We start from the raw sequence: 13,958 nt of genomic DNA on the forward strand, positions 1-13,958 counted from the left end.
CGATGTTGTTTTGGGGGGGGCGAGCAGCGGCGACAACGGCTACGGATAGAGACGCAGACGACGCAGCACACGCAACACACAGCACACACGCGCGAAGGAGGGAAAGGGAAGGGGACAAGAGAGCAGAGCAGAGGCAGGTACGGCGCGGGAGGTGCTTAGGAAAATAGGGAAAATTGGAGGCGGCGGCCAACGTGGGAGGACAAGGCAAGGGGACGTGGACATGGGACAGAGAGACATGGGCACAGCCTATCACTGCAGTTGAGGGTACATGGATGGGACTACCCTGAACCTGGACCTCGACCTGGACCTGGACCTTGACCCGGCCGGGTCTGACTGGCGACGGCGCGCGACGGGAAGGTGCAACTGAGAGGAAGAGGGTGTGTGGTGTGGGCTTCTTTCTTTTCTCAGGTGCACCGATACCACGACGCCTTCAGGATGGGACGCTGGTGGGAGGGAGGTGTTTTTTTTTTGGTCTTGTCTCTACATAGTAAGGCAAGGCAAGGTAGGTAGGCACGAAGGGGGGTGCGGCTGCTTGGGGCCTGCCTTCTTCTGGGTCGATAGGGAAAAGGAAAGGTTGGAAAGAGCAAGTGCGATCTGATGCAGCAGCCAGCAAGCAGAGCGCCATCAACAGAAGGAAGGAAGCGCCTGCTGCAGCCTGCCCACCTCACCTCCAGGTCGCGTCTGGAAAGGAAGGTCTTCCTTCCGTCCAGTGTCCCTCGTGGACGGGACTGGAGCAGTCCAGTCCCAGGTTGGAACTGCAAGAGCAGGAGCCACACCCACACCCGCGCGACTTTTCTCTCAATGGGACGGAGGGTTGGCCTTGGGAAGTTGGGGACTTGGAGCCTGCCTTCCCTGTCACCTGCGACCGCTCTGACTGGCTGCGCCAGGTGGGAAGCCAGTGAAGCCACCTCAGTCCGCCCCACGTCTGCGTGGACGGTCGCCCAGAAACTAAAGAAAGTTGATGGTACGTACCGCTGTACCTGACGGCGTACCGGCTACCCCTGTTCACACGAGGAGCAACGGCCACCGGAATTGTCAGAAACAGGCAACGCGCCTGGACCATTCAAAATTGGTGGAGCAGGGGAGATGGCAGGGGTCCAGGGTCCCCCTCCCTCACTCCCCAGTGGTTCCCCCTCGACAGCCATGAATCAAACTCTCTCTCGCACCGCTTTCGCTTGTCGTGTCGTCGTTTGGAGCTGTTGTCGTTTACGGTTTGACTGCTTCGACCGCAGGAGCTCTCCTCTCTGGCTCCTCTGCATTGAGCCGTGGAGATTGTTTCCCCTAGCCATATCCGCACTCACGACCTCCTTTGACTGCATGAACCAGTCCCACGGCTCCTTCACCGTCGTAGGGCTGTCATTCAATGCTTCAATGCTTGACGATGGATCGAATGCCCGGGCATTTACTCCTGAGCCCGTCCCGAGCGTCTGGATCCCGAGCGCCGTAGCGCGTCGAGGAAAACTCGTCTTTTCCACTTGCCGTCTTTACCAAGCTTGCAGCCCGTCTTTCTGAGTTCTCGCTTTCATCTCGCTCATCTCGGATGCTATTTTCATCTGCAAACATACGGCTTCTTGTCTCTCCCGGCTTGTTGACGTCCCATTTCCTGCGTCACAACGCACAAGACAGAGGCCAATGGTGAACGACATAACAGACACAATTTCAGCGATGCTTAGGTCTAGTGCGAGCCAACACCCGTGGCGTTCTTTCGAGGAGGGAGCATGCCTGTTCGCAATGTCAGTGCAATAATGGACAAAACCGGCCCCAATGCCACAAGTCAGCATTCAGGATGAATCAATCGGCAGCCGTCTGTGTATCTACCGACTACAGTACTATCCGTACAGCGGATGAGCACCCGGTAGACGCTCTGTTGATGCTTTTTCGACGCTTAATGGAGCCAGCGTCAACCGAGATCAATGTCTTAAGGAGCTGTCTCCCTTCGCCCTCATCGACAGTACCACATGTCTCACATTTGTTCGTCTCGCGTTGCAACATCTAGCCTGAACACACGCGGCTGCGCCTGCGTGGAGTCCGAACGAATCGCGACGGCAAGCACCCATTCCAGGACCACGAGCAGCGGCCTGCTCTTCGTCTGTTTCTTTGGCTTGTCTCGCAGAATTGCAACATGCAGAGCCACTTCGTCCACGGTTCACATTGCGGTCGAGCAAAGCCATACCGACGGCACGCTCACGGGCCGGTGATTGTCGCCCGCGAAGCCGGTCCAACGCCGGCAAACAGGGAATCGCATCCGCAAGGGAGACAACACGGCACATGCAGCAGCAGCCTCTGCGTCTGCGTCTGCGTCTGCGACGGTGTGGATGTGTGACGAGCGCCTCGCTATGAACTTGCGCAGGTACTAAAGTTGCACTGCAGTTGCAGCAGCGTAGACGCAGACGCAGATGGAGTGACACGAGACAGCTTTCAGCGCTTGAAGCATCGTCATCGACCCCAGAGGCAAGCAGTCAAGTTGTCAGAAACCCTTGAGATCCAGCAAAGAAACATTCTTAAACTGCCGATTGACTTGAGGGGCCAACTGCACACTTGGCAAACGGAAGCAATTGGCGAAATTAAAACTCCTTCTAGGTTGTCTCAGCTTGACGGCAACGAGCTGTGATTGGCGAGACCCAGCATCGCTTCATGATTGCAACAGGGATGACAGGAGAGTGGGGAAGAGAGCTCTCTGACCCCAAAAAGTCCGCTCCTGGCACCTCTCCCAGGCTCGCCTGCACTGGCGACTGGCCCAAAAGACGACGACGGTGTTTGCGAGATGAAGAGAGGCCCCAGCGCTGTTCCGCCCTGCATGGCACGGACAAGATATGACCAAGATATGCCCGTTGCGCCGGATTATCTATCATGGATGAACACGCCGTTTGGATGACCCGCCCAATGACAGCTCGCGTCATTTTGTGGCCCATCATATCTCACAAGACCCGTCTGTCAAGGGAGCACCGCCGAGTCCTTCGTGAGCTGCGTGGGTAATCGGTCTCAAGTGCTGCAGTTGTGCCGCTCATCATTCGAGCCGGATGCCGCTGCCTTCGGCAAAGAGACCGGTCGCGGCCGGACACAACACGGCCAGGAGAAAGCTCTGCATGCCCAGCCAGTGGGATTCAACTCTAACCAGGGCTTAGGTGCGAGAGCGGTGGACACAAATAGAACGCATTGAAGTTTGCCTTACCACGACAGGGAACGACTGCAGTGGTGATTGAACCTTCGATCCTTCCGGCTTCCATCTGGTTTCCAGTCCAATCAGCTATTCGCAAATTGACTTCGCGGACAAGTGTATCTCACGTCAGCCTCTCGGAGCTTAAGATCTCAACTTCGATCCAGCCGTCATTAGATGTGTTTCTAACGAAAATCCGAGGCCAAATAAAGGTACCGAATTCGCCTCCCGTTGGCGACGTTGAGCGACAGCATCGCATCAAAGGTGCTACAGCTTCGACCTCCTTTGTGGTCTTGAGACACTGGTGGCATGCTGCTCGAGTTGTGGAGGGCTGAAGCATCTGAGCGTGCATGCCGCCGTTGAGCGGCTGGCTGCCATCAAGACTCGTCCGCCACCCGCAAGTTTTCAATCCGAGTGATTTCAAGCAATTGCTTTCTTATTCTTCAACAACAACAACGTGGCAAGCCTCCACTGGCTTGAGCAAGTTCGCCTTCTTCTACTTCACCATGGAGTCGCACCATCTAAACAAAGAAGACAACAAAGGACTTCTCACTTGAGACCGTTGCCCACCCCACTACCACGCTCAACGGCCGCCGGAGCCGCTGCTTGTATCCCAAATGTACTCGCTACTCGGCCCCACTACACTCAGTCACGAGAAACAGACATCCACCACGAGAACGGGGTTCAAAAACGGCCGGAAGTCTTCGGTAGTTGTGAGTGGAGCGGCCTTTTCAGAAACAGCGGCGGGAAGAGACAGTCTTTCATGGAGGCGGCGTCGCCGTTGAATTGCCATTCATGCAGCGGCTCGGTAGTGCAGTACGTTCCATCAAGAGGTTGCGTATACAGAATGTGGGCGAAAAATTACGGGCTCGTAACTTTATGCGAATTGAAAACGCGCATGATTCAGCCTCCAATTTGTTTCCGGGGGTAATTGCCCTCGGCTGGGTGCGGTCCTCACGCCTGCACTTGATTGGCTCTCCTTTTCAACGTTACTCCTTTGTCGCCATCTTCAACGGTAACTTCAAGACTTGCGGCTGGACGACCAAAATAAAGGTTTGATAGCGAGAAGTTTCATCTTCTTTGCACTGTCGTTGGATATTGCTAAGCTGATATCCATCAGCCCTTAGCGAGGATAGCACGTCAGACTAAGTGCTTTCGAGGGCAAAACCGGAAACTCCAGGCTTGACATGAGGGTGGAAGATTGGCAATGGCGACAAGAGGCCTTCGTGTCAAGCCTAGTGGCAACGTCGATCGAAAGAAATTCGCACCACGTCCAGATCGTGGTGTCGGTTGCGCCTGCTGGTGGCGACGCTTCTGGCTAACCGTCAGCTCCAGCAGAGTTCCCTGTACAATATTTCTCTCTCTCGATCGCCACGTTTGAAAGCCTTCGATCGGGGCCTGAATCTCGAACAAAAGTCTAGAACGAGGACCATCGCACTAATGATGCTGGGTACAATGTTGAAATCGAAAGCCAGGCTACATCTGACTTACCGCCAGCAGTCCACGTTGCGCAGGTGTGTAACCGACTTTCTGCGCTACTGGCTAGTCGCCGCTGTTCCATAACACACGGAATGTCCGGACCGGTGCGTTCACCACGGTCTAGGAAATAGTGCTTTCTTCGGTATCAATCAAAGCCGCGAGCTCGTTGCTCGCGAATTGCCTGGAAACCTATTTCAATCTTTTCTTTACATGCACAAGATGAGCTTTGCATCAAAAACCTACATGAGAAGAAGCTTCATAGGCTACAGAGGGTGCGCAAGGGTTGCTATGCTAAACAATTAGCCTCGCCGTAGGGACTTTCAAAGAACGGCCAAAAGGCTCGCCCGTTTTGTTTCCGTTCAACGCAGCCAGTCATGTTGGATATACCTTGGGCATTCGATGAATGATGCCCATCGTTGCCCGCTCATTGGCCGTGTATCGACCTGCCTAATGCGAGATGTTTTTGCCGTCTTGATCTGCTGACTTGCGCCAACTCAGAATCTGAAATGCTTCGGGCCCGAACCTAGCGGCAAGGGCACGAGGAAATGGAGCGCGATACGCGTCCTGTCGAGCTAAGCATGCAAGAGCCGGAAGTTGAGTTGCTGCTCAACAGTGGCTCTACTTTCGCCATCCTAAGCGAGCATGGAAGAGCAGGAACGAGTCTTCTTACACGCTTAGAGCACCGTCCGAGAACCTGGCCTTAGGCCCGGAGAGATGATTGGCCCCGGACCTAGAACCGTGTTCATGATCGACAGCCGGATCGTCGGCGACGGACTTCGGATCTTCAAGCGGACCCTCTTACCCTGGCGCCTTCCTGCCGGCTCAACGGCCGAACTTCGACGACTTCTGGGTCTCAGGAATCGACGCAATATCAATCTTTTGCCTCACGATTTCTTGTTCTCCCAATTTTGTATGGTTGGATGCCCTACAGAATGACTACTCGTCACAATGGAATCTCCCTCTGCCCCAACCACCGAGGTCCGTGACCTGGACAACCCCGCCATCGACATCTTTGCATGTCCGTTAGCAGCGCACGTCCAGCGGACCTCGACCGTTGAATGTCCCAGATGACGAAGACGGGAAACAAGTTTCTACCAGCGCGCAGCTCCATTGTGGCGGTGCGTTTCCAGACCTGGAGACAGGGTTGGGGAAACAGAGAGGCTTAAACCCCGGCGATGGGATGTCTGCCCATGCCTTTGCCTCCCGCCGTTTGGGGGAGTGTCTCGCAACCACAGAGCGCGAAGCGTTGCGTCCCCGTTCAGAGCGATCCGAGGCTATGGGCAGGAAATCTCCCAAAGCCTGCACAAGATCATGACTAGTAGTTTCCTCCGTCTCAGAGGCGTGAGTTGTGGTCATGCGTTTCGTCCATCAACCCTGACATAAACCTGCTTGTAACTCCATTCAAATGAGTAGATACACAACATTGTAAAGAAACTCAACATAATTTAATAAAAGCTAATCAGGTATTTGTGAGGGGCAAAAACATGCCATCTCGTGTATCTTATCATGCCATTCCATCTATGAGACGCACACCTCCATACAAAGCCCATCGCTCATTGTTCTCGAAGAACCAAGATTCCAAAAAGAATGCCCAGTCATCAAAACTCCCAACTTTCGCCTCTTCACCCGCCTCCAGCTGAAACTTCCTCGCGTGCTTCTCTCTCGTTCCTCCCCGTCTCTCAAGTCCGTGCCGTCTATCCAGAGCCAACGCATCCTACGCCGACGCTAGTAAACATCAAAACACCAGACGAACCTCTCGAGTTGTCTGCCCTCTCGGCACAAACCCCTGGTCAATCACCCTTGCGAATGATAACTTGTCAACCCCCCCGGCGCTCCCTCGCTCAAAAGCCAACCTCCAGGATGCTGCCTTCACTCCAGCCAAGGTCAACCGGAAGGCTGCTCCAGCTCCTCTGCCTGCCATTTTCCCCAGAGTGAGCACAGTCTCTGAAGCCAAGCGCCAAGCCCAGCCTCACCAACTTTGTCACTTATAACCTCGAAAGCCTCATCTTCAAAGGACACAACATCTTCTAGGAGGGTTCCCCCCTCACATTAAATCCGACATCATGTCGGATTTCGACCCGATCATCGAAGTCCGTAAACCCCTTTTGCGTCTTCCTCCCCCGTCCGCTCTCAACTAACATCCAACGCCCTTCCCAGAACCCCCTCGGCCCTCCGTACCAGCCGCAGGTTGCGATACTCGGCCTGATCCCAACGATCCGCGTTGACGTGCCCATCTGCATCATCCTCATCATCTTCTTCCTCGCCGCCGCGGCCCTCAACGGCTTCATCTTCATCCGCAACAAGGCCGCCGGCCACAAGTTCTTCCCCTCCACCGTCCTCGTCGGCTTCTGCACCACCCGCATCATCGCCCTCTCCCTCCGCATCGCCTGGGCCACCCAGCCCTGGAACGTCAAGCTCGACATCGCCTCCACCATCTTCGCCGCCGCCGGCGTCGTCCTCCTCTTCGCCCTCAACATCCTCTTCGCCCACCGCCTCCTCCGCGGCCTCCACCCCAACCTCGGCTGGAACCCCTTCGTCGGCTACTTCTTCCTCTTCCTCTACTTCTACATCGCCGTCTGCCTCCTCTGCGCCGTCGTCGCCACCGTCGTCTCCTTCTACACCCTCGACCTCGTCTACCTCAACAGGTGCCACCTCGTCCAGCTCTTCTCCTCCACCTCCCTCGCCGTCCTCGCCTTCGCCCCGTTCCTCATCGTCGCCGGCGCCCTCGTCTACCCGGGCCTCCGTCGCCCCGAGCCCTTCGGCTACGGCTCCCTCTCCACAAAGGCCCTCCTCGTCCTCGCCACCGCCTTCCTCCTCACCATCGGCGCCGCCTACCGCTGCGCCGTCAACTTCGCCGTCCGCCCCGCCCTCTTCCCGGGCTGGTGGCACCACAAGGCCTGCTACTACGTCTTCAACTACGACCTCGAGCTCATCGTCGTCTTCACCTACGCCCTCATGCGCTTCGACATGCGCTTCCATGTCCCCGACGGCGCCTGCAAGCCCGGCGACTACCGCAAGGGCCAGTACAAGTACCACCGCGTGAGCAACCTCACCGTCACCCGCCGCCACGGCCGCCACGGGCGCAACCGCATCAGCATCGAGGAGGTCGAGGAGGCGCGGTACACCACCTACACCTCCCGTCGCAGCGAGCGCTCCGGCGTCATCCGCGGGCTTAGTGAGATCGACGACTGCCGGGACTCGTCGTATCTGAGCGCGTACTTCCGCAGCTCCCACGGCAGCTCGTATGACTCTCACGGGAGCACTTCGTACGATAGCAGCTCGCAGTCGTACACGAACACGAGGAGCGGCGAGAGCGAAGAGATCATGGCGGAGAGGATCAGGGAATGGGAGAGGAGGTCCCTGGGGCGGAGCAGGAGAAAGAGGGACGGGCATCATCATCGCCATCACCACCACCATCATGGACGCAAACACAGCCACCACCGCAAGAATCGTAAAAAGTGAGAAGAGCAGTCGCGAGGAAGAAAAAAAAGGAGTGAAGTTTGTTATACCCCTTTATTAGTTGACGCATAGTTGTAATGATCGGATGGCACCTGCGGGCGTTGGTAATTCCCATTATACATAACGATAACGACCAAGACATACCTCGGAAACGGTTCATGAGCATAGAATGAGTTCGGACAGAAAGCATAGAACATCAAACTTCATTAGCATCGACACCTTCTTATTGCCGGCGGTCTATGAGTATCTAACGCGTTGACAGAGTGAGAGTCCAAGGGGAAGCCTCCTCGGTCGAGAGGGGCCGCGCTCGCGCTCGTTCCCATAGACCCCTCGCTCCATCTAATGCTCAACGCAGAATCTCTCTCTTGGGAGTACATTGGTCTTTTGGCTTTTGTTTGTAATCTTACAAGATTAGACTCCCCCCAAGCACCAATGCAAGTTGAGCATGCACACGCCCTCTCTTTCGAATCTCTTCCACGGATAGCACCCGGATAATGATGATTCCGAGTGATGAGTAGTAAGGGTATCGGATGCGTGATCAGAGGAAGTAGTCGGGTGTGCGTCTCGAGACCATTGGTTCGCCGGCTCTCGGGCAAGGATCGAATTGGAGGCTTTACGTGGTCAGCTTGCATCCTTCTAAAATCCTGGCACCATTGATACTTACAAAGTGTACTTGAGATGCTCATCAATCTCCATGATCGCGGCCTGGTTGCCGCATCTGTAGCAGTAGTTGGGTGCTGCGCGCGCGTCAGTGGCCGTGCCTCAAAACAAGATCTGGCGAAGCTTACCCGAGAAGATAGTCACCACGTTCCTATCCTGCGACCAGTTGTAACCCTCCATAACAAGCTGATGAGCACGGGCAATAAGCGTGAGGCCGTTGTTGTGGTTGAAGGCCTCGGAAATGTCTTGGCCAAAGGTGTAGCCAGCGCCACGGGGAGAGATTCCCCAGCCGCAGCGGTCATCGGGGTCGGACCAAAGCAAGTCGCACATGGGACCCTCGTGGGGAACCTCCTGAATTCTGTCAAGAGCTCTGATGTTGTCCAGGGTGTCGATACTGGGCGACAGACCACCGTGAAGGCAGAAGATTTGGTTGTCGATGAGGGCAGTAAGGGGGAGGTAGTCGAAGAGGTCGGTAAAGTACTTCCACACATTGGCATTGCCGTATTTCCGAAGGCACTCGTCGTAGAAGCCGTAGACTTGGGTGATCTGGCGGGACTCGTGGTTGCCACGGAGGATGGTGATGCGCTGAGGGTATCGGATCTTGAGGGCGACGAGCAGAGTCACGGTCTCGACAGAGTAGTAGCCTCGGTCGACGTAGTCACCTATCGAATAGCGTAAGCAACTGCTCGCGGCACGACGAGCGTCTTGTCAGGCCCAACGCACCCATGAAAAGGTAGTTGGTGTCGGGGTTAGGACCGCCAATCTTGAACAACTCCATAAGATCGTGAAATTGGCCGTGGATATCACCGCACACTGTGACTGGGCATTTCTGGAGGAGGATGGGTCAGTTCGAATCGCACTTGTCCAAGGGGGCGAGGAGGACGTACAACTGGTTGCACGTTGGACTCGTCCTGCAAGACTTCCCGCGCCTGTTGATGAATGTCAGAAATTTGTCGCTGCGAGGTCACGCGAGGGGCGATTCGGAGATGAGGGGAGGGCACAAAGGCTCAGTCGCAGGCAGCTATGACGACAGCTGGTGCAGAGGCGCATTGCGGCTGTCCATCATCAGCGAGAATAGCGACTGACCTTCTCGCAAAGCCTCTGAACGTCGGCCTCGACGAGCTGCTTGCAGTTCATGAGGCTCTCAATCCAGCCATCTAGGGTCGGGATCGTGGTGGGCTCGAGGTTCTGGGTAGAGGGCAGATCGGCGGGGACACGCCCAACATCCTCCATGTTCGTATCCATGCTGAAATTCGTCTAAGGTATAGCAAGAGTCGTCACTAAATTGTTTTGATCGGTCGCGAGAAGCAGAATGGCGGGCAAAGCGAGGGCGGTCGGGTCGTGGTCGTTCGTGTCGAAGGGAGAATGACGTTGTTTTCAGCAACAGGTCGCGGTCTTTCAGATTAGCACAGCACCTCAATCCAGTAGCGTGGGGCTGGCGGCGGCGAATCGTCGAAGGCGGTCAGAGCTTCGTCTGAGGCCAGATAGGGAGGGCCAAAATGGAGTTCGGCGCAGGGGAGGAGGGACGGGGGATGTTGTCGCGCAGAGCGGGGCGGGAGCGGGATTCTAATTCTCTGATGGGAGTTTGATGAGGAGGGCGTCGATGTTGGGTTGGGCGGCGCCTGGGGATTTTTGCGAGGTGGGAGACGGGCTGGGAATGGAAGTGGTGCTGCTCCTGCTTGTGCTCGTGCTGGTGCAGGTGCAGACGAGGAAGGCAGGCGGGAGCGGGTACGGTACGGATGCTGGTGCGTGGGCTTGGGATCTGTGATTGGGGGGTACGCAGCATCGGATGTACCTTACCTAGGTGGTTGCGCGTAGGTGTACCTTACCTACGAATACTGTGTCGTGCTGCGCTGCGCTGTCACGGCTGCTGGTTGCAGCATGAGGAAATTGCCTGCCTCTTCGCTTAAATCCGATGCAGAGGCAAGTAAGCCTCAAGCCATTTGACGGCTATTTTTCTTGAGCCTCCGCGAGAGGCCTCATGCGATAATCACACACAGTATATACCAATGGTCGATTATTGCTTAAATTGTAATGCGAATACTTGCCAACCTTGCGATCCTTGACGGTTCAATTCACTTTTACAAGTTATCCATCCCGAAAGTCGCAAACGCCGTCGCAGGTAAACACAGCGACCCGAGCCAGGGGATCCGAGTCAGCCCCAAGCGTGGTCTGGAACCTTGACACATGCCAGTGATTGCGGCATCTTCGTCATAGTCCGTAACTCCAATGTCTTGCACTCATTTACATGCTTCCTCCATAAACAAACACCCGTCTCAATTTCCAGTGCGAGGCAATCGCCATAAATCAAGGCAATGCCAGCCATCACCAGGCTCAACGGCACGCTTTGCCGTCACTTCGACCAGGGCGCTTATTGTCAAATTAGGTACTTAGGACAAACCGAGCCCGACGGGACTAGCCACCCCGGACGCGTGGTCTACCAAATCTTTGCCAACCAGGTTGCGGAAGTCGAGCTGCACTTCGCTGAGCATCTTGGCATGCTCCTGTGCTCGTTCCATGCACTGGTTCCACGCCTCCCCGCCCCGCTCTGTGCTGCTGAGTTGCCTTCCGAGGATGGCGTTGAACGACTCAACCTCTTCCTTGGCCCACTTGACACAGGCACTCATCATTGGCGGTGGGAAGCATGAGTGGAAGCAGCTCACCGTATTGCGGATGAGCGAAAAGTAGACGAACGAGACCTCCCAAATGTATTGATGCAGGTCTCCTTGGAATATCGTTTGTCTGTCAAAGGTCAGATTGTGTTCGGAAACCGTTGATATTCCTGCTTACCTGATTCGCTTCTGGATGGTCTCGTGCCTGGCTACCAGATAGGCCTCACGAGCGCGGTCCTCGTACCCTAGCCTGGCCAGCCAGGTAACGTTGCGCTTGTTCTTCGTCGGCGCATTGTGCGTTGTTTCCAGTTCGCGAATGATCATGCCCGCCAGCTTGGAGCATCGCTCTTCAACCTTGAAGCTGATGAAGTCCTGCGCCACCGTGTTGTTCTTCAGGCTTCGAGCGAGGCTCTTGAGCTTCTCGACACGGCTTACAGCAGGCTCAAAGTTCTGCAGTGCAATATCGATATCCAGCTCGTCCATTTGGCTTTCAACCCACCGGAGGTTTTGCTGCTTTCCGTCCACGTCGATGAGCATGTCCTTGATATCGGAGAGTGTCTCCAACAGCTCCGTCTTCTGGAGCAAACCGGGGTCTCGAGATGCGAAATAGTTGATCGTCTCCTTGGCTTTGTTGTTGGCCTCCAATTCTGATTGTCGCTCCTTTCGCAGATTCTCCACCGCCTTGCGGATGTTCAGGAGTAGACCGTTCTTCTCCGTGTCCTCAGGCTTCTCTGTCCGGTAAATGACTGACTCTTGACCAACACCCCTGACCATGATGGCATCTGCTAGCTTGTTGCGAGTGGTCGAAGAATCACTCGAACCCGCCATGTCCACTACTTCAACGTCTAGCAGGGGCCAACACCTATCGGCCACGAGCTTCACAAGTGGGCCAGTTGCCTCACGAGGAGGCACATCTGCCTTTCTCTTCTTGCGACTAGCAATCAGCAGGTGGTCGTTGAGGAGGAAAATCTGCATCGCGCGACGAGACTTGTAGGTTGCGTTGTCCAGCTCGATCCAAGCTCCAGCATTCTGGATGACGTGACGAGTGGAAGAGTTGGGCAAAAACTTTTGCGATCCCTCAACGTTCTTGTAAAGCGCCTGCATCTGTGAGTTCCAAAGCGCACTTCGGTCTGCGACAGAGCTGCGTTTGTCTCTCTTACTCAAGCCCGTGGAAAGCTCGCCATTGAGGCCCGACGACTCGTTATTACTATTATTGTTGTTGCTGGATGCTTGGCGCAGTGCTGTTGTGTTAACCTTGAGGTCTGTCATGAGGTTCTTCAGCGCTCGCATCTCGCCCTTGAGCTTTTCGGCTTCCTTGCTGATTTTGATGAACTGGGTGCGATTTTGCATGACATTTTGTTGGAGATCTGCGCCGGCTCGACTCTTGAGACCTCGGAGGTTGTCTTCGAACTCGCGGATCTGGTCCTCGGAGGCTTCGCTGAGCAAATTGGCGACATCTACAGGATACCAAGTCAGCAACCTCGAGTGGAATACACCGAACACGAAGACATACATTGATCGGGAGCCAAGTTGGGGTCACGTAGGGCCTTGACGTCGACAATAGGAGCGGGAGCCGTATCGCCCCCTCGGCTGGGGGGTGGTCGCGCCATTCGCTGGCGGGTTTCGTACTTGTCTAGGGATGGCATCGCCGGCACCGGAGGGTTATTCACGTCGAAGTCATTCGGGAGGTTGTTAAATCTCGTAGAGTATCGTCGCTTCACCAAGTCGGAGGTCTGCACATCCTCGAGTTAGCTCCTACATCTTGCTATCGAGTCGCATCGCATGCTTCCACCTGACCGTGGAAGACAGCTCGGCGCTTGGCTGTCTTGCTTACCTTTGAGCCGCCAGCCTGCGGCGGCGGACGAGGTCGCGGCTGCGCCGGAGGAGGACCAGCGTCGGCCATCGGCCTCGAGCCGGGCTGCCGCACCGGACCAGATCCATCTTGCAGAATGGGTTCCGAGATCTGACGCGGAGCACTAATCTGGGGGCGGCCTTTCCTCTTGTTGCCGCTTCTCAGCGAGATCTTGCTCCTCTCCCGATCTTCTGACATGTTGGGTAACTGCTTTGTTCAGTTTCGTACGGGTAGCAGCCGATTCCAGCGACGTCTGCCGTGCGTCGAAGAATTGTAGGTGTTCAAGGGCACAAAAGCGCCCCTCGTGAGGATGAAGGTCGGGTCGTTGTTGTTTCATGCACCTCTCAAGGAATGGGTAGCTGCCGTGCCGGTACTGTGGCCGTTTGAGAGGCGGCACCCCTGCTCATTTGGATGGACGGGATAGTGGACTTGGGCCGCTGGTAGCACCCATCCCGCTACGTAACCACTCAGCAGCCCCAGCACCATTGGATCTCTCAGTGGAAGTGCGGGCAAGCTGTCGTCTTGATACGTACACCTGGTCCGTGCCTCCCTACCCACCACCCACAGCGGCTCTTGGCAAGGAACGCGACCTCTGGCAAACGATGGCGCAGAGGCTAAAAAAAATTGGTAGCGGAAGCTCCATCGATTCCCGGTAGAGCTTCTCTCTTTCGATATTCACTCCGCCAACGAAAGGAACCCTCGCCAACCTCTCAGGTCCTGCGAATCATCCAACAAAACC

The 13,958-nt window shown here is 55.7% G+C and overlaps 3 protein-coding genes across 3 annotated transcripts; 1 reads left to right on the plus strand and 2 right to left on the minus strand.

The window, feature by feature from the left end:
• Positions 1-6,699: 6,699 nt before the first annotated feature.
• Positions 6,700-8,098, plus strand: CGCS363_v004606 (uncharacterized protein; the record flags this gene model as incomplete). The annotated part of the gene is made up of 2 exons (XM_036636455.1): positions 6,700-6,726; positions 6,794-8,098. The coding sequence occupies 2 exons, from the start codon at positions 6,700-6,702 to the stop codon at positions 8,096-8,098; spliced, it is 1,332 nt and encodes a 443-aa protein (XP_036497750.1).
• A 535-nt stretch (positions 8,099-8,633) lies between these two features.
• pph-1 (Serine/threonine-protein phosphatase PP2A catalytic subunit) lies at positions 8,634-10,000 on the minus strand (the record flags this gene model as incomplete). Its single annotated transcript, XM_036636456.1, has 6 exons — positions 8,634-8,706; positions 8,760-8,832; positions 8,884-9,417; positions 9,479-9,584; positions 9,643-9,684; positions 9,842-10,000. 6 exons carry the CDS (start codon positions 9,998-10,000, stop codon positions 8,634-8,636), a joined length of 987 nt encoding a protein of 328 aa, XP_036497730.1.
• A 1,145-nt stretch (positions 10,001-11,145) lies between these two features.
• Positions 11,146-13,417, minus strand: EXO84 (Exocyst complex component EXO84; the record flags this gene model as incomplete). The annotated part of the gene is made up of 4 exons (XM_036636457.1): positions 11,146-11,497; positions 11,546-12,824; positions 12,881-13,100; positions 13,202-13,417. The coding sequence occupies 4 exons, from the start codon at positions 13,415-13,417 to the stop codon at positions 11,146-11,148; spliced, it is 2,067 nt and encodes a 688-aa protein (XP_036497747.1).
• Positions 13,418-13,958: the final 541 nt, after the last annotated feature.

This window comes from Colletotrichum siamense (assembly GCF_013390195.1).
Source record: "Colletotrichum siamense strain Cg363 chromosome Unknown KSG_Cg363_contig03, whole genome shotgun sequence".
Classification (NCBI taxonomy): Eukaryota; Fungi; Ascomycota; class Sordariomycetes; order Glomerellales; family Glomerellaceae; genus Colletotrichum; species Colletotrichum siamense.